Source organism: Trachurus japonicus, chromosome 19 (genome assembly GCF_045865225.1).
Source record: "Trachurus japonicus isolate A0001 chromosome 19, Traja_1.0".
Classification (NCBI taxonomy): Eukaryota; Metazoa; Chordata; class Actinopteri; order Carangiformes; family Carangidae; genus Trachurus; species Trachurus japonicus.
In genome coordinates, this window is record NC_140925.1 from 18092311 (window position 1) to 18116762 (window position 24452).

Here is a 24452-nt window from a genome sequence, read left to right on the forward strand (position 1 = left end):
AATTGTATGCACGTGGTTGTGTTTACGGCAACGCATCTGCCACCTAAAAATTTGCAAAAGGATGAGGAAGTCACTTGTTTCCAATTATAGCTCACTATATTAAAAAACAAACATCAGTGGTAGCAGCAAGGTGATGACAGCATTTGTTGTCAGATGTGTATGTTTTGTCTTTCACATAGCTCATTGCATTATGTCATCATTTCATAGTATCTTCATTTTTTGAGGTGTCACCATGTCAGAAATTGAAAGTTGATTATTTTTCTTGTGAGTATTAGGGATTAAAGTCTTGTTTCAGTGAGGATGAGGCTGGCAGTCATACATTTAAAATAAGGCCATAATACACCTACTTACTCATTCATCACTATATAGTGTAGGCTACTTGTTGTGGACAATTCTGACTGACTTATAGAAAAAAACAAATTTAGTAAAAGACAGTTTTACATGACTAAGTTATATCACATGTTGCCAGAACAGGCAGTTTCTATTGTTGTTTTCTGGCACAGTATCAACTTGGTCAGTGGAAGGGTTGGTGTTGGAGGAATAATATAAGTGATGAGGGCCTCTCAGAGTATAATAATACACACAGATCAGTGTGCACGTACCTGCAGAATAAGGCTCCTGTTTCTCGATGAACTCAAATTCATTTCTTTCGTACTTGGCTCGGATCCACTGCTCTCTCAGCAGCCTGGAGACATGATGAAAAGCACACACAGTTAGCTTTCCCGTCAATTATACACCCACCACCTGCCCCGCACACCACACACACACACACACACACACACACACAACACAAACCGTTACTTCCCAGTAAGCTAAATACAATACTCGGGTGGTTTTTACAACTCAAAAATAATAACATGAAAATACCAGACCAGTAGTCACCAACGATGCAGGGCAGATGAAGCATTTTGTTGCCTATAACCTCTACAATAATGTAGACACACACATTTGTATCACAGTGACACCAAAAGACTTCACTGTCAGACATGATCAGTGTCTTTGCTTCCCATAGTTTCCACCAGTGCTGCATTTAAAGGAAGCAATCTCTTCTTCCTCTACTAGTGTGTGGAGAAACAAATGGCAACAGTCTGCACGTCACCATGCCAACCGTCTCTCTCACCACTCTCACGCTTCTCTACTTCTTCCAACCTTTCAGCCTCCCCTTCAGGCTCCAAACTGCTTTCATCCCTTTTCTCTCTCGCCACACATTTTATCTTTTTATCGGCCTCTCTCAGAAATAAAACGACTGTTCTATCAGCACAAAGGGGTAAAATGTCTTTTACTCTTGGCGGATATTTCCCTAAATGACACCTTCTAGTGACATTGGGGCTTGAACACTAAACTCTGGCTCTCGGGGGGAGTGGGGTGCATGAACATGATGGCAGACCATGGCACAGGTACAGAGGGGTACATCTCCTTCATTTAAGTTTTCGTGATCTTTCTTCTGTTTGTGTAATATTAATTAAATCCTGCTGGACAGATGCGGACACACCGAGAAAGACACAGATGGAAAACTAAAGTGCCTGAAGTTAAAACAGGAGAAAAGAAAAGAGATTTTTTGGGGGGCAGGTGGATAATCAAAACGATATTCTATTAGTGCAGAAGAAACTATGAGTGAACATGCAGCAGCTGCCAAATAATATATTAGTTTTCGCTTATGGTACTTTGACAGTGATACGTTTTTTTTTCCTGTTATATCACTGTCAAAAGAGAATCAATCAAAAAAAAAATCAGTAAAGCATGAAACAGTGTACACGGTTGTGTGAATATCATTTACACACACAAAGAGGAAGGGTAAGTGATATTCTAGTCACAGTACACTACCTACACAGACAGGAGACATTGTGATAAACTGGTAAAGAAAATGCAGTATTTACTGTAGCAACGAAACAGCCAGCTAACTCCCTCAAGAGGAGGTAGAGACCAAACCAGAGCTCAATCACTGTCAATGTTAGACTTCAATTCACCATGTGGCCAGAAACCTGCTGTAGAACCAAGTCCTAAAACCCCCCCCAAATAATTTGGATCCCTTGTCTTGAAGCATGTGTATATATTTTTTTTGTCATTTACGTTTTTATTCAATTTCTTATATGTCAAACATCATAAAGACATCAAACTTCAACACAAAAAAATCAACCATATTAGACAAAAATACACAGAATAAAAACAATATACATATAAATATACACACACAAATCACAGCCCATGCAGTGCAGCACATCTCCCAACACAAAACACTGTGTTTACGCAACACAAGTCGTCCTCCCCTCACATGTTATAGGCACCTATTCCCGTCTTATATGATTCAGAAAATGACCCTCCCTTTGTTATCATTCAACCTTGCTATCATCAATTCATAGGAGGCATTATCTGTCATATCAGCTTAACCCAGTCAGTAAGTTCTGCTCGAGTCTGACTCTTCCAGTAGCGAAGAATGATTCTAGCTGCAGTGATGAAGCCTGTCAGTGCTAAACCAAATTCTGCTTTTAATATTCCCGGTGGTGACCTTGCTATGACCTGTCTCCCAGTAGGCAGAGTTGGGGGGATTCTGGTAGAGCTTTTTCAAGCCATTCGTCCATGTGTTTTTTGAATGGTTGATTGTTTGAATGACTGAAATAAAACCTTGTGCTTAAAATAATATCTAGACATTTACACATTATTCTCTATGATGAAATGTCAGTAAAATGTCAAAATTACAGAGGTTGTCAGAGACATTACTGTAACTCTTTTTGTTGTGTTGAGGTCGTGAAAGAATCTGTCATTCAATCTTAAAACCATTAAAAACACTGGTATGCTAGTATTGGCTAAGTAGCCAGTACAGCTGGCTGATTCCAAGTAGTGAGGGTTTTCACTTTTGAGACAACAGATGAATAAAAATGAAATTAATAAAAAATAATATTTATTCAGTATTAACTCTGAGTGGGACAAAAGAGAGAGCACTTACTTGCAGTCAGTGTGTGTTGGTCTGTAGTAGAAAGCAGGAACCTTCTGCTCATATTTGGCCTTGGCTGCACTGTTTCCCATCGCAGCCATTAACTGAAAGGGAGACAGGACAACACAACCTGGTGATCTGACTATAGTAGTAGAACATACAGCAGATTTCATGTTGCTGCATTTCAGGAATTTAGATACATTTTATGTAACAGCAGATTTAACCAGTTAAGAGCCACACTTCAGGTATTTTTCCTTAAAAAAACAACAACAACAGAAAAGTAAAATACTAGAGCATGGATTTCAATATTTGAGTGCATACCGACGTTTAACATTGAAAAAATGTAATTATACTAATACTATACAATTTCCAATATTACAGAAAGTGTAAAAACATCAACATCTTTGTTTCTTCTCATTGAATGAAATCCTATAAGCCATGCCATTTCAAGGACCTTGAAAATGGTGAAAACAGAACAACAGGCAGAAGGAAATAAAATGATCTGTACATATAACAAACATTGTCTGAAGCACAGGAAAACTGAAGTATGAAATAACTCATTCAATTGACAAGTCCCCTGTTTGTCTATGCGATTAATGAGGAAATGTCTCCACTGCGTTGGGAAGTGTCTGCTCCTGCTCCCTCCATCAAGTGTTTCATCCAATGATAATCCCTGAGCCCAATCCAGCTGGCTGAATACCCCAACATGCCTCTCTTATCCTCTGAGGGGCTCTGGAAGGGATGCAGCACTGTGGCTTTTTTTTTTATTGTCAAGGTCAAATAGTAGCAGAAAATGCCCCCAAATCATAAACCCTCTACAGAGGTCACAGAAATTACGATATGTGACACATCTGCTGCCAAAAATGTGGAACACCAGACACCTCAGATGTGACATTAAGAACATTATATCAATATCATCAAAGCAGAAAGATCAAGAACTGCTTTAGAGTCATTTAGCATAACCTCCTCTGCTCAATATCCAATTAGTTTGGTACGCCTCTCCTTTATGCAAAGTGCTCACGACTTCAGACTGAATCACAAGCATTTACAGAGCAGAACATTCAGCAACTGTTCAATAAAATACCCAAATCTTCATCATAACATGGTGTCAATGGCAGCACAAATGAGACTAAATAAATCAGATTTGTCCCCTCTTAGACAGCATTATATAAAAGGAAGAGCTGGGACCCTAATTTATCAAAACATACATAATCCCACCTTCACGCAATAACGATGATAAATCTCATTTGCTGTACATCCATCTGGATGTGCACATAGAGGCTCATTTACAAGCAGAAATCTGCCAATTATAGTCGACCACGTCCAAAAAGAGATAAAGATTAAACATAAACGAGGACAATGAGGTGAAGCTCCATAACATGTATCATGCTGTCCTCTGGACATTCGAGTCATTTCCTGTGTGTTCCTGCTTTGTTGTTGTTGCTTTTGTGCTGTTGCCAGAGAATTAGCCATTACAGGTATCTGGCCAGACTGAGAGTGATATAATGTGGACAATAGGTCAAACACTCTCTAGAATACAATCACGTGGACTTGCTCCCTGCAGTGTTTGCCCATTTTCATGAACATAGCTGCATAAACATAAACATTTTAAGCCATTTAAAATGAATGAAACCAAAAACGTAAAGCAGAAGTAAGTGATATATTTGTGTTAATATAAGTCTTAAATAATATCTTCCGACAGCAATCACTTACATAGAGTGTTTGGACCGAAACACTCTGAGCCCAGGAGAAAACATTTATCATATCCTACAGTTTTTATCCAATGAGGAGAGAGAACAGCATGCAGGGCTGTGTATGCAGCCAAGGGACGCCGTGAATGTGGCGACGTAGGGACGAGGACTGTTATGGTGCGTTCAAGGCAACTCGTAACTCCTGTTTTTCCGACCTGTGAAGTTGTATCAGTTTGATCTGGTACGAGTTCACGGGTCAGAAGTTACGAGTGGCCGTTATAGTGACTTTCACAGGTAAAACAGGTCGGAAAAACATGAGTGGGTTGCCTGGAATGCTACAAAGTCGGAAGTTGTGACTTGAAGCTGTAATTTATGATTTCAAAAGCCTGCCTGGAACGCAGCATTAGCGAAAACGACCGGATCGCTTACTTCTGCTTTAAAAGTAACTCATAGATATAGTATAGATATAAATGAAATACAATTGAGCATCTCATTAAGAAAAAAGGGGTTCATTAATTAGGGCCCTGCTTTTAAGAATGATTAGTCCTCACCCTACATGTCCAAAACCACTTCAATGTTACATACTAGAATATTCAATTACGATTATTGTGATTTTTCAGATGCAAACATGTGCCATTTATTCCCTAAATTTCAAAGGTTATTTTTAGAGACGTGCTCCTAAATCTTCTTGTATTACCACTTCAGGTGATTTTGAAAGCTGTTCTTTTCCATTGTTCTCCTCCACCTCATTTTGAAGATAATATTATCCTGTCTGTAACACTCCCTCAAACCATAAAGACATTTCTTTCAGAATAAAATGCTTATCTATTTTCAGAAATAAGGTGTTCTCAAGATAGTTCCAAGGACTTGAGTGACTTTGCATTAGCTTTCAAATCGACACCTTTGGTTTGAGAGGGGACAGGAGATATTTGCAGAAACTTATTGATGTTAATATTGTGAAGGACACGAAAGGACGGCCCCTCTGGGACGTTTGTGGGAAACCTATTAAACCCGCGATGGTTGTAACTAAGTTCTAATGAAGTGAATTCAGTCGTGACTGTTAGATAAAGGTGGCTCCTTTGATTGTGGGTGTTTTATTGGAGTGGGAGTCTAACACTTCCAAAGGTCTCTCGAAATCCACCTCAAACTCTCCCTATGCTGCATTTGCAGAGGTGGAAATGGAACACAGTTCCCTCACACATCAAACTATTCATCTGCTTGTGTTATTCTCTTGTATCTCTTTGGGTTTTATCTCTAAATACCAAACACTCCACTGTGTTATTCTTGCATTTTGCTTCACGCTGGCTACCTCCCCACTTTTATCTTAAGACAAATCCCCATTACATCCCAATTATTGTCCTCCCACATCTCCAGCCTCCTTGTTTTCCTCATCACCCATGTCACCATCACCTCCCCCAAAAGTTCTTTTTGTCACCCAGCCCTGGTGTTTTAGTGCTGACGTGATACATTCAAGGAACAACTTCACACTTCAACCGTAGACCAAAGATTTTCCTGTAATCACGATTAAGTTTTCTATATTTCTGATGGGGGTATATCTGTAAGGCAACAAGCCCCAGAAAAGTGCAGACTGCCTAACTAATGGAATAATACGTTATTGATCCCAGTGAGGAAATCCCCTCCCACCAAAATGAAGTCGGATGTCAGGGTCACATGAAGGTCAATGTGCTTTAGTTCTGATAAGATTTGATTGTCTTGCATATTGACTGAAGACGTCTTCAAGGTGCATAGCCAATCATAGCATTATTAACAGATCAATACTGGTTGTGTTCACACACTGATAAAACAATGATGCCTTGTTTCTCTGGTAACCAGTGGTTGTGTGGTTTCTGAAACACCTACAGAGCAAGATATTGAGAAATTGTGCTTTTTACCCAAATATGGTCATTTTGAGAATGAAATTTGCCCACAAAAGGAACAGGGCTTTGTAAAGAAACGGGTGGTGGGTGTTGATTGTGCTCAGTGGAAAAAAAAAAATCAAGCGGTTTAATGTTACAGTAACAGACTAAATCATGAATTTCCAACAACCTTGAGCAGAACAAAGGTTTGGTGAATCAGACGTTGAGAAACACAGAACAGAAAAGGTGTCATCATCTATTCCAGCTGAGTAACACAATACCAGCCCAATATCAGATATCAGCAGTCAACTCAGAGAAAGGGAAGTGGTGTTTATAGATATTTTTTTTAATTTTGATACTTGATATCTATATATTTAATTTGTGACTATGCATTACACTGTAAATTCACCATGACTGCCCTACCTCCACCTCACTGGCGTCCCATGTGTCCTGGACAGACTTCACCCGGCTGATGTGGGGGATGCTCCGGTGAAGGAGCGAGCAGGCCTGGCAAACAAACACGCCCAAAGTCAGCGACGCCCAGTCCGGCTCTGCAGGAGGGAGAAATGGGGAGAGAAGGAGAGAATTAGAAGGAGAGATGATGTAGGGAGGTGAAAGGAGAACATTTGAGGTTGGGGAGAAAATGAGAGAGCGAGGGAGGGAGGGAAGGGAGGGAGGAAATGAAATGAAAATGGGCAAAGCGGTGCAGAAGAATGATAGAAAGAGATAAAAGAGGAGGTGTGAGAAGGTCCTGTCATAAAGGCGCTGCAACAAAGAGAATAGCAGCTCAAGGTTCAGGCTATAAATACTGAAAGTGCTGATGCTGGTGCTGTTAGGAGGTAATAGCAGCAAAGTAAATGAAGCAAATATTACAAGGGAGTTTGGCTGAGTGCGTCCCTGCTCATAAAAGAGAGCAGCTGCAAAATATGATTTTGGGGAAATCCTGTTTAGCTTACTGACAGGAAACAGACCGCCTGCAATCTGATCAGGTTAGTTACATCACCAAACTCCTAAATACACTGTGATAACATCATCACACATACAGTGCTTACATGCACACACCCAAAAAGACGACATGCAGTGTTCGGTACTTTAAAGGGTTAAATTTAAAGAGAGTGGTAAATGTACACAAATGCCCTGGCATGCATGCATGCACTGCACACACGCACACACCTAGCAGCATGTAAATACACTATTGTTACGTACTGCCAGAATGACCATGTGGTTACACACACACTTTGAATACAGGCTCAGTAGACAGAACAGAGAACATGCAAATTAGGACAAAAAAAAGGAGTTTTTCTTTTCAACGTGACAGAAGTAGCATCAGTAGGCGTCAAGAAAGGGGATGTCTGAGTCATTGTATCACATAGACTCTGATCAGATGTAAATGACAAAGTCAGAGATGCAGTGTGTCAGAGTGAGACATGAAAAGTGAATGAGTGCTAGACATCAAGGAGTAATGAAGATTAAAGCTCAGCTGGTAAAATCATGTCAAACATGTTTGGTTAGAATAAATAAATGAACACAAACTGTTCATAACCGCAAGGAGATGATCTTTGTTGGCTGATTGGAATCTTTTTCATAATTAATAATGCTATGGGATTCCTTTAGCAACTGACGGGACTCAGTTACACACAACTGTATAATATCCTTCAAGGCTTAACGATCTTACATATCTGTCAGATCCAGAGTATTTATGGGTTTGCACCAAATTGTAGAAATTACTTTTGAATGGAATACCAGTACCTGCCCTCTGTGCAATGCTGACTGACACAAGTGAAAACATTCCACTCTGGGTTGAAGCTATCAGCCTGTCCGTTAATTATTCAGATGATGTACATAAACCCCATAAACCAAACATTCACTATGTCACTTACTTAGACTAGAGGTCACTCAGTAACACGGCCAGCAGCAGCATAACATAAGGCTGTTAACAACTTTATTGGTGTTTGCCAATTAATCTGTCATTGAAATCTTGCTGCTTAAGCACGTACTAATTACTGGCCAAGAAAAGGTCAGAAAAGCACAAAGAAAGAAGCTGTTGCCATCGCAATGAAAAAGCCCAGAACACAATTGGTCGGTCCTCAACAGGGTTTGTCTCCAGGCAGAATGGCTAATGTAAAAATAAATGAATGAATCCGCTTTGTGTCATCATCATTCAATTCAATGTCATATGACCAAATACCAGCAAAGCTAAACTCTGTGTTAAGTGCTAATTATTCAATATTAGTAGACTAAAGCACTAAAGATAGCAAACATAACACATGTTTGCATTAGCATATTAGCATACATAAATGAGCAATTAGCTCTATGTCTCAACAGCCACTAACATTACTATAACCTTTTAGTATTGGTGCTAAATACATTCATTATAAATTATCAAAAGGTTTTAGCCAATTGACTTGCTTAATTGTTTCAGCACTAATAACCACCAGATGTCTTGATTAGTTTTTTTTGTTGTTTTTTTTACATTTCATAACCATGGAGGAGAGCCTGATACATGTTTGACATACAGTCATAAGTCTGAAAAAAAAAATATGTGTGTGTTTTTTATTTAAATACGTATGTAACGGAGGTCTGCGGGTAGCTATAGTCACAGTCACAAGGTACCAGTAAGGAGAAGTGACAGCGTGTGGCGGCTAGCTCACCCATAAAAGAAGTGCTAATCCACTTGCCAAGTGGTCATTGACCTCTTAGCGAAACGGTTAGCATCATCGCCCATGGGCGGTTCGAAAACCGCTCAGGGCAGGCCAGATAACATCGGTCACATTGGTGCCGTGACCGGGATGCCCTGGGTGGAGTGAGTTCAGGGGGATGAGTGTCACTGAGGTCCGCGAGTATAGTCACAGTCACAAGGTACCAGTAAGGAGAAGTGACAGCGTGTGGCAGTTAGCGGTACTGGAGTTAAAACTCTCTCACCCATAAAAGACGTGCTAATCCTCTTGCCAAGTGGTCATTGACTTCTTGGCGAAACGGTTAGCATTGTCGCGGGGTCATCCCTATGTTCCCCGGGTCCTATGTTCCCCACTTTGTATGGGGACGGGGAACATAGAACCCTTTTTATAGGTTCCCCGCTTTTCCCCAAAAGGGTCCTATGTTCCCCTCTGTGTTCAGACCGGGGAACATAGAACCTTATTTTAGAAAAAGGGTCCTATGTTCCCCGCTTTTCCCCAATACCTGGAAGTGGAGACTCAGGTTCGAAACCCGCTCAGAGCAGGCCAGAAAACATATATTTCTTTTTCAGACTTCTGTATGCAATATGAACGGCACAAAACATATTCATGGCCGCTAGTGACTGAAGTAACCACGATTTCTGTCCAGCTCACTCTCTCTGCAGTTGCCATTTCTCACACATGGACCCTCAGCATGGTGCACCAGGACCACGTGAATACACACATACACACACACACACACACACACACACACACACACACACACACACACACACACACACACACACACACACACACAGTGAGAGCGCGTAATGCTTAAGGGAGTCATAGGAGAGCTACAGGAGAGAGAAGGGTAGAAGAGGGCAAAAAATACCATTCTTGCATTTCCCCAGCCTCTTGAGACTGGAAAAAGCATAGACGGAGATGCCACAGAGCCTGGCTGGGGATCAGCGGGGGGGAGGAGAGAGGGTTCGGAGATGTGGAAGTGATGGAAGAGGAGAGGGATACAGTCTGAGACATGGGCAAGGGAGAGGGAGGAAGTCTGTGGGCTCTTTATCATGCAGAGAGATGATGTGAGCTCACAAGATCCCCAGGGGTGTTATGTGGCATCTACGCTAATCTCCCTTCGATTTATCTCTTTTAACCCGTGACAAGTCCGCAATATTTTTCATAAATGTCAACTCATCCTTTAATCACTATGGATTGTGTGATCACAAAGCACTGGAGATGACGCTTTGATGTGAACAAATCAAACCTCTTCCATTTCATTTCTGTCACGTCTTTCTGCCAACAACACACATACAAACACACAAAACCTTGCTGACACCAAAACACACAACCAGCCATTCAGCGGTGAGGTCACTGCTGTCTGAGTCAGGCCTTACAGAGAAGCAGACAGCACTCATGGAGATTACTGTGGTCGCATGACTGACTAAGCGTGCACACACACACACTATACACACACACAAACCAGGCAGATGCACACACACGGGGCTCCCTCCTCTACATGTACATAGAAGATGTTTCTCAACAGGATTACTGTGAACAACAGATGCACAGTCGTAGCGAACAGGAGGTGGAAACTCCTGATGCAGTGTAACCGCTGTGTGTTTCTTTCCTTTTCCACAGTGTGTAATGCTGTTTGAGACGTGTTTGTTAAAGAGCTGCATCTTTCGCTCCATCAAGGAATTGTTTTGAAAAAAAAAAAAAAAAAAAAAAAGTCAAGTTTTGCTGTGGTTACAGGGCTCGTTGGTTGGGGAGAGACAACAGAGCTATTGATCCAACCACACAAGGTTGAAGAAAGAAGTGCCTGTAGCGTTACTGCAGGGCAGATGCTCGGTGAATGAGGGGGCATTTATACAATAGCGGCCCCTGTGCCTGAGTGCATTTTGCAGGCACTTCTCTGCATCTGCATGAGTTCATTTCTATGTCTGGAATATGTGCGCGCCAGTCCGTCAGTGGTTGTGTTCTGGTGGGGGGTTAATGACTGAACAGAGGGGACGGCTGAGGTTGTGACCCTCTCATGTCTAAGTCGATCCCCTCGGGTAACAGCACAGCGTTTTTTCTTATTCCTGCAGCAGGAGTTACAGTAATCCTAGTTTTTACTCGCATTTAACTTCAGCTTGACCCTGGTTCTGTAAAATGAAAACACTCACCATGCAGGCTTTTAGAAGAAAACCATCAAGGTTTGCTTCATCTATAAAAGGCAGACTGTTCATAAAAAGATATTCCATGCAGATGTTGTGTGGCTGCGATTTTGTCTTATATTAAAGGAATGATTGAATGGATGAATGAATGAATATATGTGCATGATCCATCCTTTGTGGAATTATTTTGACAAATTCAAAGAAACTGTTACAGCCATCAGCATTATAATTTCCCTGAATAAAACACATTACCTAAACTGGACTCCAGCTGTAGAACTAACTGTAGCCCAGCAGTTGTGCTGTGTATGGTCCCTGTTAATAGAATTGAAATAATGACATAATATAGTAAACCAAAGTAGACAAATATCACAGAAAAACATAATCAACATTATGCATCAGTTCTTGTTCGTATACAAAACACTTTGTCTGATTTAGTTCAGTGACAACAACATAAAGCAAAGAGAATGTGAGTATTTTATATTGTTCTCATGTTTCATGCTTTGAAAATATCTTCTGCTATCAGAGACAGCAGGTCTATAGGCAATTTAAATGGGATATAGAACCCACAATGTTCTTTTAAGTGAGTTGGTGCCATCTTTGTCCCAGCATGCCTCATGGGACCTTAACACAGCAAAAAATGCATCTACTATAAGTATGCTACATTGTGTCTTCCATTAAGACCAAGCCTCCTGTGAATATAGAAAGAAGAAAGAAAGATGTGTCAAGACTGACACAAAACGAGAATGTGGTGCACTTTGTATATGAAGCATTGTATTACCTCATTGACATTAGCTGTGTCATTCATGCTCCACTGTCACTCATCAATCAGCTGCTTGTCTTGCTGACTAGTAGCATCCAGTGGTGTTATAAAGTGTACATCTTAGCTGTTCTGACACTCCTGCCTGATGCACCTTCCTCCATCGCCCTCATCCTTCTCTTTTTGTTGTTATTTATGCTCGTATTTGTTTAGCAGGGATTTGTTCTGGCTGCAGAGCCCTTGCTGCTGCTCGGATTCTTTCAAAGCTCCTTCAAAAGACTGGAGCTTTTTCTGGTATAACCACATGATGTAAGTGTCTCTGAGTGAGGTGGGGAGCTTAAACATAGTCTTCTGTAGCTGGAAGCTTGCTGTTACAGAATAATATTGGACCTGTTGGTAAAATGTCAGTGCTGATTTTAAACTGTCCTCACTAAACTTGTCGAAACCCTGAATCTCTGTGGTGGAGTTACTTGGTCAATGGTAGTAAACAGAAAACGCAACATAAAGCATAAGCATAAGAGAATTTGAGGCAGCCATGTTGGAAACCTATAGGCTATATAATGATTCTATAATGATTATATAGTCAACACCCTGGTTGGCGACAAAGACAAACCTTCTACATTTCAATAGGCCAAATCAGGGTATTATCAGTTTTGGTGTCCCTAAAGTTAGGGACATAAGAGGTATGGTTTTCAACTATCCCTTACATTTAATTTGCAATCATGAGACATTGCTAGTGACAAAGAAGTGACGGAGCAAACACAGAACCACTCTGGGCAAACTTTTTGGTAGGCAAAGAGAACTGCACCACCGCTGACAGGAACATCCATTTTCGATTTTGCTCGTTACTGCTATCCAAGGCCATCTGGTTGTCCTGCTGAAGGTGTGACAGGTTGTGTTCCCACACCATTTATCTTCCAGAACGCCTTATGAAAAGGGAACACACCTGTCGCATACCGCCAACTCCTAGAAACACAGGGTTTAGTGACAGGAGTAATCTTAGGCTGTGTGACAAGATGTGTTGTTTTCTCCATTTCTTTTTCCTTGAAAAGAGTCGGTAAAGCCACGAGTGAGCTGCCATGGCTCAGCCTCCTCCGATCTGGTCAGTGCTCCTGCTGTTTCTGCTGTTCGACAAACACCTTTCTCACTGCACAGAGGACTGCTGAGGCCTCTCTCTGGAGGGAATAGCTCGTTTGTGTGTCCTTAGCGAAGGGCACAGCCACAACGCTGCTGAGCTATCGAGAAACCCTGCCGTATAAGCTCCCAGCTCAGCCTCACATCTGAGCACACCAGCAGAGAGAAGATAGGGAGGTGGTGGTGAGGGGCAGGCAGGGGAGGGGAGGGGAAGGGGAGGGGGAGGTTGCAAAGGTAAGGAAGGGCAGAGTAAGAATGACTAAGCATAAAAAATACACAAGCAGTGTTGCCAGTTTGTGTGTTTTCCGACCAATTCCAGCAGGCGTCCTGTCAGGTTAATGGATGTCGTATCTGCAATTGGTCAGATAAAACAGGGGCGAGGGAGGACGGCCAGGTCACTGCTGATGATGTGATTGTCTGTCTTTAGACTAAAACTCTGAAGATTCAAAGACACTAAATGGCTCTGAAGTGGTGTAATGCAGCAGGTGTATTTACCAGCCTCAATTTCCCACTGTGCAAATAAATATGTAAAATTGGCCCCAGTGGCGGCCTTAGACATCTGGGGGCCCGTTTCAATATTTCATATGAGGCCCTACCCTGTTAAACATAAAATTATTTGCCAGCTATGTTCCCATGTGTCGCTGATGCTTTAAACCCTGAAAGGACGCAGTAAACGCACTATCCATGCATCCCAGGTACGCACAACACAGTAAGTGTTAAAATCACTATCAGGGCAAGAAACCAGGACTTAGCAGAAAAAATGAGGACTGAAGTTGGTTTTCATCAAAAAGCAAAATCATTATGTACATTTTCAGACAAACTACAGGCTTTAACAATATTCTGAATTTAAATTGGCAACAAAGGTAATGAGAGCAAAGTGCTCCGCGTTATTTCAGCACCACGGACAAGGAAAGGACGAGACATGCGGACAGACAGACGTCTACAGGCGCTGATCCTGTCGGTGCTGCGGTGCTGGAGCAGCAGACAGACAGCTGTCTCCTCCATTATTACAATCTGTAAATAAGCTGCCAATAATATCACATTTTAGCTGTGCTCTCGCTGTGTTTTATTTCTCTGTTAAGTTAGGACGTACTCATAGATCGCCTGTTTGGAGGCATTTTAACCCGAGGAAAAAAAGGAAAGAGGAGGAAAGTGATTGACAGACGTCAATCATCAGGTTACGCAACTGGGCGCACGTCAGGAGGAAAGCAGGAAAAACAAACACTAAGAGAAAAGGAATAATACTGGGAGAAGGAAAACGAGGGTCTATTGATAGTTTGCGGGCCGTTTTCAAAGGTAAGCCTACGTTGTTATTGATATTTCCTGCCGTATTATTAATTAGGAGCGATTAGTAGGCTACAGTCGCGGTGTGGCATGACACGCGCATCAGTGGTTGTAGAGCGGATCAGGGGTCGAGTGTGACGCACGGTGGACAGAGCTGTTTGTGTGTGTGGTGGATGTAGGCCTGTGTGTGTGTGTGTACGATAAGGTGAAACCTATGAATTATTGTAGCCTACTGTCTTTTACTTGGTGGCTGGCAGCTGGGGGCCCCCCTGGTGGCTGGGGCCCGTTTCAATTGAAACGGTTGAAACATAGGTAAGGCCGCCTATGATTGGCCCAGGAATCACCGATATAGGGTGACATCAGGTAAATTGGGCCATCAGGTAAAATGAGCCAGTTAAGGTTTGAGCCTCCTAGCTTTTTAAGTTTTAACAGGCAATGGCTGTAAATGATTTCAAATTGTTGCTACAACTGTACTTGACAAAAAACAATTGATTTGAGTGGTCTCTGGTTGCTGTTGTGGATGGGACAATGCTTTATATCCAGCCTGCTGAGGAGAAGTGTGCGAAAAGTGGCCTGGCAAACAAATTTCACTTGAAACTGATAAGGTTGATAACTCCGTAAAAAAACAGATCTACAATAAAAAATGTGATTTATAATACACATTGTGATTCCCCCCATTGGATAGAATGCAAAATTCTTGCTAAGCTTACTTATTTTTAATTTAAATGCATTTTTTGTGGGTGGCCCAATTTACCTTAATGCATCATGGTAAATTGAGCCATGCATTTCAGCTAAAATGGGCCACATACAAAACACAGTCTTACACTGAAGTTACACAGAAATTGAAGGTGCAAAACATGTTCAAAGTTAGATATTTATCCAAGGTTGGTCAGTGCCACTCATGGTGCCATTAGCACTGTGGGGGGAAAAATGGCATCTATAATGCCACACACACACATACACACACAGTAAAAGAGCCTATAACATAGTCAGTTAACAAAGAGCATAGCAACAACATGATCATGTAATTTTAAAATGCATTTTAAGATTAAAAAATGTCTTCAACCTCTTATGTATTCACTGTTAATGTTAAGTTTAGTGTTGTAGTTTAGTAGTAGTGTCAATTAATTATTAAAATTTAAATGATTTCTGCTAAAATTACTGTGTTGTTCTCTCTTGGCCCAATTTAACTGAACGGCTGGCCCATTTTACCTGAACCTTCATCGTACCTCGAGAGGGAATATCCCGATACTTTAACTCTCATAATTCCAAAATAATTATACTTTTTAAATTTTTTTTCACACAGAAACATTTAAGAGACCTATGTTGATTTTTAAAAACATCAATGGATTTCATGCATAGCGTTTTTGATGGTCTTATTAATCGTTTACCAAAAAGTGGCCCATTTTACCTGACTTCACCCTATCTAAGAGAACAACTAAATTGTGAATTCATTCAATAGGTGACCACGAAGAGTAACCAACTTATAATCAGTGGGCTGTGCGGCAGCAAAGTTAAGAGGACAACTTTCTCTTGGCTCTGATTCATTCAATACAGAGAACCATACAGCTGCTGTCATGAACCTATTTCCGAGTTTTGTCAGATCATGATCCTATAATAATCATTTGTTCAGCTGGTCTGTCTATCGCACCAAATGCTGACTGCAATGCACAGTTTGCTTGTCAGACAGATTTAAAACATTTGCTCACATTTCACTGTGGACGGATCATTATTAAAACCACCTGGAAACACAGGTGCGGACAAACTGTTTTGACAGGTAAGCAGTGCTTCACAAATTTGTTAGGAGAAGTTAGCAGAGATAAGGCTATTTCATTTGCTCATTTGGTGACTGGTTATTGATTCGTGACAGACAGTGGTTCACATTGTGTTGTGTTTAAACCCCCCAATGGCTAAGTATCAGTGCTGTAATCAATCTTAAGCCATTTGACTCTTCCACTTATTGTAAACTGAGACAGGAAGTAGGGTGCACTGCTAATGTTAGCGTTAGCAAACCAAACTGACTAGTAGGCTACCCATTAACACCAATGGGTGAAACAGAAACACTAAAAGGAGCATCACTGCAGTATAAAATCCTACAAGAACTTTTAATAATTGATTCCAGTTGATGATATAGGGAGATGATCATTCATTTGCTCGAAAAGTTATAAAATGATAAATGTGGATGCAGATCTCACTATTCTGATAACAAACCTTTTTACTCAGATTTGATGCTACGGTGAGTGCTCCTTAATCAATTTTTGAAAATACTGTTTATGAAAAATCACATGGTATTGATGACTTAAGATATTGTGACTTATTGAGCCATGACCTCCGGATCATAAATGTATAATTTTGCCAGATACACAGGTTAACCAGAGGTTCACAGGCCTACTGGCACAGCTGAAAAATAAAAAAAAAACTCACTTATAAGTCATATATCATTCCCACATTCCTTGTTATCTAATTGTTTTATCTTTCATACAGCTTGGGGCTTACACTACTTCCCACTTAACCATTCTCCTCATGCCCCCCTCTGTAACCTTGGCTCATTTGTAGTGTTTTGAGCTGTAATGAAACTGATATTTTTCCTAAAAAGCCAGTGAGATAAAATCCCATCAGAGCCACCTAACCAGCATCAATAATTCATATCTTCATCATTATGAGATATGAATAATGAGCTCAGGAATCCCTGATCTAGTAGCGGGTGGGAGGATTGGTCGATGGATATCCTAGTAGCTTTCATCTGTGTGGCCGGTTCTTATGAAATAAGCCAAGTTGAGTGAATGCAAATTTGAATTCAACTTATTCTGCTGACTAAGCAGTGTCTCTAGCGGTTGTGTTTGAAGTGCCTTGCTCAGGGGCATCTCTGCACTTGTTGGGGAATGAAAAAGCACGAGTCACTTCATGCGCTGTGATCTGAGTCAGTCAGCCCTGCAATTACCTGCACCTCTGAGTGTTTGGCTACTGCTACCCTTCAGCTGGAACTGTCATATGATGTCCCAGATGTTGTTTTTTTTCACAGGTGTAGACCATGTAACATCTGTCCCACCTTTGCTTGACAGGAGCTAAATTAGATTGCATAATGATAGCAACTGGAGTATTTCCGAGGCAAAACGGCTGAGCAATCTCAGCATGGGGACATCCAAAGCCAAGATTTTCTCTGAGCACAGTGGATCACTGCAGATCAGTTTGGAGAGACAATATAAAAATGTTATTTGTATGAGTCAAATAGGGCATCGGCCTCGGTGTCACTTTTCTACAGCCATCGTTAAAAAAAGGACAAAGGGAACAATTACAGCTACGTGTTTACAATGACACTGCAAATTTACCCATTGTGAGACTAATAAAGGAGTATCTTCTTATTTCACACAGTCATCAGCCTGGGGTGTGAGATGAGAAAAGAGTCATGCCCAAATATCACACTTCAAATTCTTTCTTTTAAAAAAACTGTTTCTATCATTTTATGATAGAGCACAACAATATTATCTTCCAGGACAGAGGTTCTGAAAGCAGTGCTGTGCAGGTTCACACTTCACAAAAGCCTGCTCAGAGTTCACACACATTAAAGTGTGCTACTTCACATTCACACTTCACGATCTTGAATTTTTGAGCTAAAGTTCACTGTCCCAAAAAATTACTTTCAGTTTTGTTTAAATAAGACGCGCTCGGCTATACTTTTTCATTAGAGGTTCTCGTGCCCTCCATCCCCAACGCCCCATCATTGCCACCTCCCAAACAAGAATTGCTGTAGTGTTATGTTATGATTTATGTTCCGCTGTTCTAAAAAAATTATGGCAATGGGCCAACTTGCCAAAATGTTTAACTATCCCTTTAAGGGATGGAATAAAGAAACATTGGTTAAGCATATAAATCAAAGATCCACAGGTGTAAAGCAGGAAGCCCTCCACGATAAGTTCCTCCTCCTAAGTCAGCCTTTCAATGATCTCATAGGGCATTATTAACACCATGCATCTTCTTAACCATATTCTCATATAAAGGTGCTCATCATGGCGTCCATGTGCACAGCAGTAATGGCATAGAGTTTAAACTAATCTTCACCATCAATATGATCTCAGGGCTTGAATAAGTCACTCAGATCAGTATGGGCAGGTTCTTGGTTGTGAATTGCCAGCACCAGCATTGTTCACGTTAGTTGCAAACTGATACCGTTCACCAAAAAATGACTGACTGACTGAAAGCGTGCGTCATTGTGTGCGTATTTCAGCAAATATCACATCCCTTGTCTCTCCAACAACTAGAAGCAGCACAAGAACAGCCGAGGCTGATGAGAATGCATATCGGCTGATATTTGTTAATAAACCTCAGTCAAAAGAATCAATAAGTCATGAAGAAGCATAGGGCATGAGGATCTATACCAATTTTCATTCATATCCATCCAATAGTTGGTGTGATTTTTTCTTTTTTTTTGTCAAACCAATGTGGTGCACTGATGACTGACAGACATTTCCATTGCAATAATAAGCAAATGTGGCTAAAAATCAGCACAGGAAACCAAATGTTTATGTTAAAGCTTGTATAGCCTGGCCCTAGGCTGGGCAGCTTTATGTAAGTTGATGTAACAGAGAGGCAAAAGGCCACACAAAAATGTATAGATTTTTAAATGGTGCTGTAGTCACCAGACAAATACAGCACCCACTACTGTAAGAGACACTTTGTTTGCTTAATTCTCATCAAGAAAACACCCTCCGGTCGAGATGAGATCCTTCTTCAAGTGTCCACCTCTCAGACAAAGCTATCTAATTTTGCGAAAACACGGCTGGTTCCAAAAAGCTGCTTCGACACAGCCAGTCCTCAAAGGAGCTGTAACCAGGGCCAAGGAACAGGCATCCTGGGCAGGCTCGGCTCCAAGCACTGGGCGTACGGCCCGTACTGGAGCCTCGGTGGCCACTCACTGGTTTATTGCCATTTCAGTGAGGAGAAAGGAGAGGGAGGAGGAGGAGGAGAGGAGGAGGAGGAGGGAGGGAGGGAAGGAGGGAGGGGACGGAGCGGAAGAGAGGGGATAAAAAGGGGGAATTGGGAGAGGATGGAGAGATAAAGAAAGGAATGAAGACAAATATGCTTCAGCGGCGTCTGAGGGACTAACATAAGCCAGGTGAAAGCAGCAGTGCCGTGTGCTGGCACTTGTGCAAAAATGAAAAACAAACATGTAAAGCAAAAAAAAAAATAAAAAAATACACACCACCAGTTAATTACTGAGCCGGGCTGGAATGGATGGAGGCTGCTGACACTGGAGAACATGATAACACCAGACCACAACACCAGCAGACACACACACACACCGTTGGACAAACATGATGTCAGTTGGCATGTCTTTTGCACACACTCACAGACACACACACATACTATACACAGAGGAATGTTTATGTGTTTATGGCTCAAGTCCAGAGTCCAGTCTGTTTTCATTAGGCCTTCTTTTACCTAGAAAGAAAAAAAAAAGGGGGGGGGAGGGGGGGGGGGGTCTGCAGGTAGCTGTGTCCTGCCAGGCATTTCATATCATATGGATCCAATTCATTCAGACTTGTTGGCTTTTGAGGCACCTCATCTTCCCACCTTGTGCACATGAGCAGCCTTCAGCTTCATGCATTGGTGCATCTGTGGCTGCATGTATACGGGGGGACACCGGGAGCCAATAGCTATACGCTTCGGGGTCTCGGTTCTTACCTGGATTGCCGCAGTCCGCGCACGCTTCGTTGCCGGGTCTCACCAGCACGTCCTGCAGGAGCCGGTTGTTTCCCTCCGGTTCCAGCGCCATGGTGAGTTTTATCCGTCCAGCCTCACCGCGGTGGGAAGGAGCCTGCACAAGAACATCCGCTGGACATCCACGGACAGACGGACTGCTGCTGCTCGGTCACCTGCTGCCACCTCCGATGTGAACTGGAGAAAACGGGCGGACCGGTAGAGAAAAGACTGGATGAGACTAAACGATTCTCTCTCTCTCCCTCTCTCTTCCTCTCGCTCTCTCTCTCTCTGATAGCTCTATTACCTAGTCTCACAGACTGCATAATAATCAAGCTTATAGTCGTTGTTACCATCACCTCCTCCTCCCTCCCTCCCTCCCCGTCTGTCTATCTTCTCCCGTCAACCAGTCTCATGTTTTATGAAAGTGTGACATCCAGCGGTGGATTCAATGAACAAACTCAAAAGCAGGAAAATCCCAAACTAATTGGAAAAAGTTATCTCTAATGAAACAATAGGTAGGAGTCTAGATTTGCATATGAAGAAAATATATTAACGGCTATAATAATGATAATAACACTAATAATAATAATAATAATAATAATAATACATTTTATTATTTAGGCGCTTTACAGATGCCCAAAGACACTTTAAAAATCATTAAATAGTGCAAAGTCAGAATGAAATAAAATTAAGAACAACAATAAAACAGTATAGGCTGTAAAAACACACAAAATTATATATTATGATTGGCCATTTAAATCTACCTGGATTGCCACTTTTATTTTGTAGTTTCCAATTTTCTGTAAACACAGTAGGAAGTTTATTGACTAGGATTTTCCATCCCCCTAGAGTTAGTAGCCCATTGTTAAAATTAATTTTGTCCTTTTGTTGATCGAGGCTTAACTCTCTATGCTTAGAGAGAATATTATTTTATACATGGAAAATAAACAACAATGAAACATGTGTGTGTTATTACTTTGGAGTGTGTTTGCTTGCCGTTTTGTTATACAGGCCTATTTTCAATAAAATATAATAGCGTTGCATTATGGAACATTTAATTTCCTATGACCTCAGCAGGCATATGAAGCCATTATGTCTCTGTTTGCTGGACCCCATTAACTCTACTTGAACTTGACTGCACAATGAACTAAATCAACCCCGATTTCATGATCGATGTGATCCACTCTTTTTACAGTCTATGGATCCACTCCATTACTAATGTCTGCCCCCGAAATGCAACGTCATATTTACGCGACAGCGGAGTAATACATCCATGAGTACAGAGGACTCGCAGCTTCTTCAATAAAGCAAGCTAAACAAACCTATTTGAACATGTCTACTGCAATGAACTTTGGCTCCAAGAGTTTTAAACCTCGGGCCCCAGATAAAGGATCTTTCCCTCTGGATCACTTCGGTGAGTGCAGACGAACAGTCTCAGCTCTGTTGGATAACATTGAAACAACCGATCAGTGTAATGCGACCGAGCTGCTAGCTCAGTCTCTGGAGCTGGAGACATCACACAACTCACTGGGGTGAAAGGACAAAGTCATTCAAACTGGTGTATCTATAATATGTATCTTCACTTCTTTCTGATCATGCACCACTGAAAACTGTTTGAACTACAAATTATTTGGTTAGGTGTTTTTTATTTTGCTTGCAACAATATAAAAAGACACAAAAAAAATCTGATATTGTTCCACACAGCTCTGAAAATGAAAGACATTAATGTAAATGTAGTGTTTGGGACTGTATGGAAGTTGTTGGGGTGGAGAAATGTGGTTGAATTTGATTTCCTATTCCTCCCTTCAGACATTTGTCTGAATTTCCAATGGACCTCTCCCTTGCTATACAATCTTAAACAGACAAGGTGCATAGGGAATTGTAGTTATGCTGATTCTGTAAAAGGCAACAATAAGTGGTCACCAAACAGCATGCTGAGTTTAAAATATGGCAAACAGAACAGTGCATGTATTCTAACTGTGTCCAAAATCCATAACATAACTCCACATCCTACTGTATGTACATGTGGTCCAAACTTTGCAAAAGGTTTAAAACATATCATACACATCTATATTGTCCAGCAAATAGAGTGTGGTGTCTCTCCACCATATGGTAAAGTAAAGGTAAGGTAAGGTACTTTACCTTACATATCATACACATCTATATTGTCCAGCAAATAGAGTGTGGTGTCTCTCCACCATATGGCTCAATGTTTCTGCAACATGACAAGCTTCAACTTACGAGGTTGGTTTCTGTTTCAGGAGAGTGTAAAGACTTTAAGGAAAAGTTCATGAAATGTCTGAGAGACAACAGCTTTGACAACTCCCTGTGTCGATTGCAGTCCAAAGATTACCTGGAGTGCCGCATGGAACAGTAAGAACCAGCATTACAAATTACGTTCAAAAGCCAAAATAATATGTGTCGTTTTTAATCCCGGCTGGATAATCCCTTTGTTATTTTGTGTTTTCCAGTCAGTTGATGGCTAAGGAGCCTCTGCAAAAACTGGGGTTCAAGGACCTGATGGATCCTCCTCCCAGCGAAGCGGACAGTAACACTAAACCCTGACCTCACAACACCTGCTGCTGGAGCAGAAATACAAGGATGGAGTTTCTCTGAACTGAACAGATCCAACACTGTGTTGGGGATGAGATGAGGGAAGAGTGTTGTGAAGAAGAGGCTGAGGAGACTGGACACTGGTTTGCATTGTGGCCTTTGAGTTTGAGGGTTGAGCTTAATCACTTGTGTACATAAGATGAATATGTGTAATATATATAAAGATATTGTTTTGGTGTGTTGATAAATCCTTTCTATTTTAAACTAAACTATGTGTCGATTGACTTCTTTCCAGCTGCCAAAGGCCCAACCGTGTGAGCAAGCACTGTTGACAATGGTTCTGTTAGTTCAGTTAATATGGCGACATCTGCTGGCCAACTCTTGGTATTGCATTTGTATGGTTATACAGACAGTTGTACTCATAAGTTTACATAACCCTGGCATAAATTGTGAAATATTGGCCATTTTTCAGAAAATATAATTGAACATGCAAAAAAAAAAAGATCTTTTATCCAGAGTTAGTGGTTGGGTGAATTGTGTTTGCTCTTTTTAAATCATAATGATAAGTGAAACCACCCAAATGGCCCTGATCTGCTAGTAGATTGCTACTAAGAGTAACTGTCCACATCTGTGACTTGTTTGCTTGTAGCTAATTAGTGTCTGTGTATAAAATGTCAATGAGATTTTAGACTTTACTGGATTCTGAGCCATGGGGAAAGCAAAACAATTGTCAAAAGACCTAAGGGAGAAGGTTGTTCAACTTCATCAAACAGGAAAAGGATATAAAAAAAGATATCCAGAGATTGGACAGTGTCAATCAGCAGGGTTTAAACTCTCATTAAGCAGTGGAAATTAGGGGGTTCTGTTGATACCAAGACAAGGTATCTTTTATATGGACCAATTTGAGTCTGAATATGGAATTACTACATAATTCTATGTGTTCCTTCATAGTTTTGATGTCTTCAGTTTTAATCTACAATGTAGAAAGTAAAAAATAATGAAAGACCAATGAATGAGAATGTCTTGACTGGTAGTGCATCTTCACAAAAAGTAGTTTTACAGGGGGGATATGTATTGTAGTAAGTTACGATTGTTAAGCTCTGGCCTCCACACACCAGTGCCCATTCTACAAATAGCAAACACCAAATGCTGCGACTGGTTCCTCTGTTCCTCCCAAAAGAATCTTTGCCTGATGGGCTTCACAAAAATAAATAAAACATAGAAATTTGCTTTTTTTGGATTAAACTATGACCTTTATTGTCAAGCCGCTAGCTGAATATAACACTGAACCAGCAATATAAAACGAGGCACACACAAACACACCACATCATGCAGATTGTATCGGTCCGCCACTGAGGAGATGATTAAAACACAACAATCTTTCCATAAAGGAAAAACCACAAACATCTGGCTCAAAGTGTTCACAGTGTGACATTTAAAAAACCAAGTGGGTAAAAGGAGCAGAAAATACTGATGCATCAGTAGTTAATGAGTGACTCTGACCTGTCTGTATTGACAGTTCAATAATGACTATGTCTCGTATTAAAACAGATACATGTTGCTAACAGGTACTTTACTCAATATGACTTGCATGTATAGCTGCCTTTGTAATGAATTACTGTAAACTGTGATGCAGTTAGAAACTCTGTAAACAATATTTTAATAAAACACCAACTAATAAATTAAGAGTTAAGGGTTCACTATCATTTACTATCATTCACAG

The 24452-nt window shown here is 41.0% G+C and overlaps 2 protein-coding genes across 3 annotated transcripts in view; one reads left to right on the plus strand and one right to left on the minus strand.

The window, feature by feature from the left end:
* The window catches only part of LOC146967795 (arf-GAP with dual PH domain-containing protein 1-like), a 29344-nt gene extending 8810 nt beyond the window's left edge, over window positions 1-20534 (minus strand). Inside the window, exons 1-5 of one of the 2 annotated variants that reach the window (XM_085762514.1) lie at window positions 20159-20455; window positions 11554-11613; window positions 6903-7030; window positions 2945-3036; window positions 603-685 (exon numbers count right to left, since the gene is read on the minus strand). In XM_085762514.1, the coding sequence (XP_085618640.1) occupies window positions 603-685; window positions 2945-3036; window positions 6903-7030; window positions 11554-11613; window positions 20159-20249 (454 nt within the window). In that variant the 5' untranslated portion in view covers window positions 20250-20455. Of the gene's footprint in view, window positions 1-602; window positions 686-2944; window positions 3037-6902; window positions 7031-11553; window positions 11614-20158 lie in introns of both variants that reach the window. The other variant, XM_085762515.1, reaches the window with a different exon arrangement.
* A 906-nt stretch (window positions 20535-21440) lies between these two features.
* On the plus strand, window positions 21441-22998 carry cox19 (cytochrome c oxidase assembly factor COX19). Its single transcript, XM_085761618.1, has 3 exons — window positions 21441-21590; window positions 22438-22549; window positions 22648-22998. Exons 1-3 carry the CDS (start codon window positions 21509-21511, stop codon window positions 22739-22741), a joined length of 288 nt encoding a protein of 95 aa, XP_085617744.1. The 5' UTR covers window positions 21441-21508; the 3' UTR covers window positions 22742-22998.
* The last annotated feature ends 1454 nt before the right edge of the window (window positions 22999-24452 follow it).

Bases quoted from the DNA above. Each gene is read 5' to 3' on its own strand.
- cox19 (XM_085761618.1), top strand. From the start codon at position 21,509: ATGTCTACTGCAATGAACTTTGGCTCCAAGAGTTTTAAACCTCGGGCC. The intron at 21,591-22,437 runs GTGAGTGCAGAC...TTTCTGTTTCAG, and splicing joins TTTCCCTCTGGATCACTTCG to GAGAGTGTAAAGACTTTAAG. The intron at 22,550-22,647 runs GTAAGAACCAGC...TGTGTTTTCCAG, and splicing joins CTGGAGTGCCGCATGGAACA to TCAGTTGATGGCTAAGGAGC.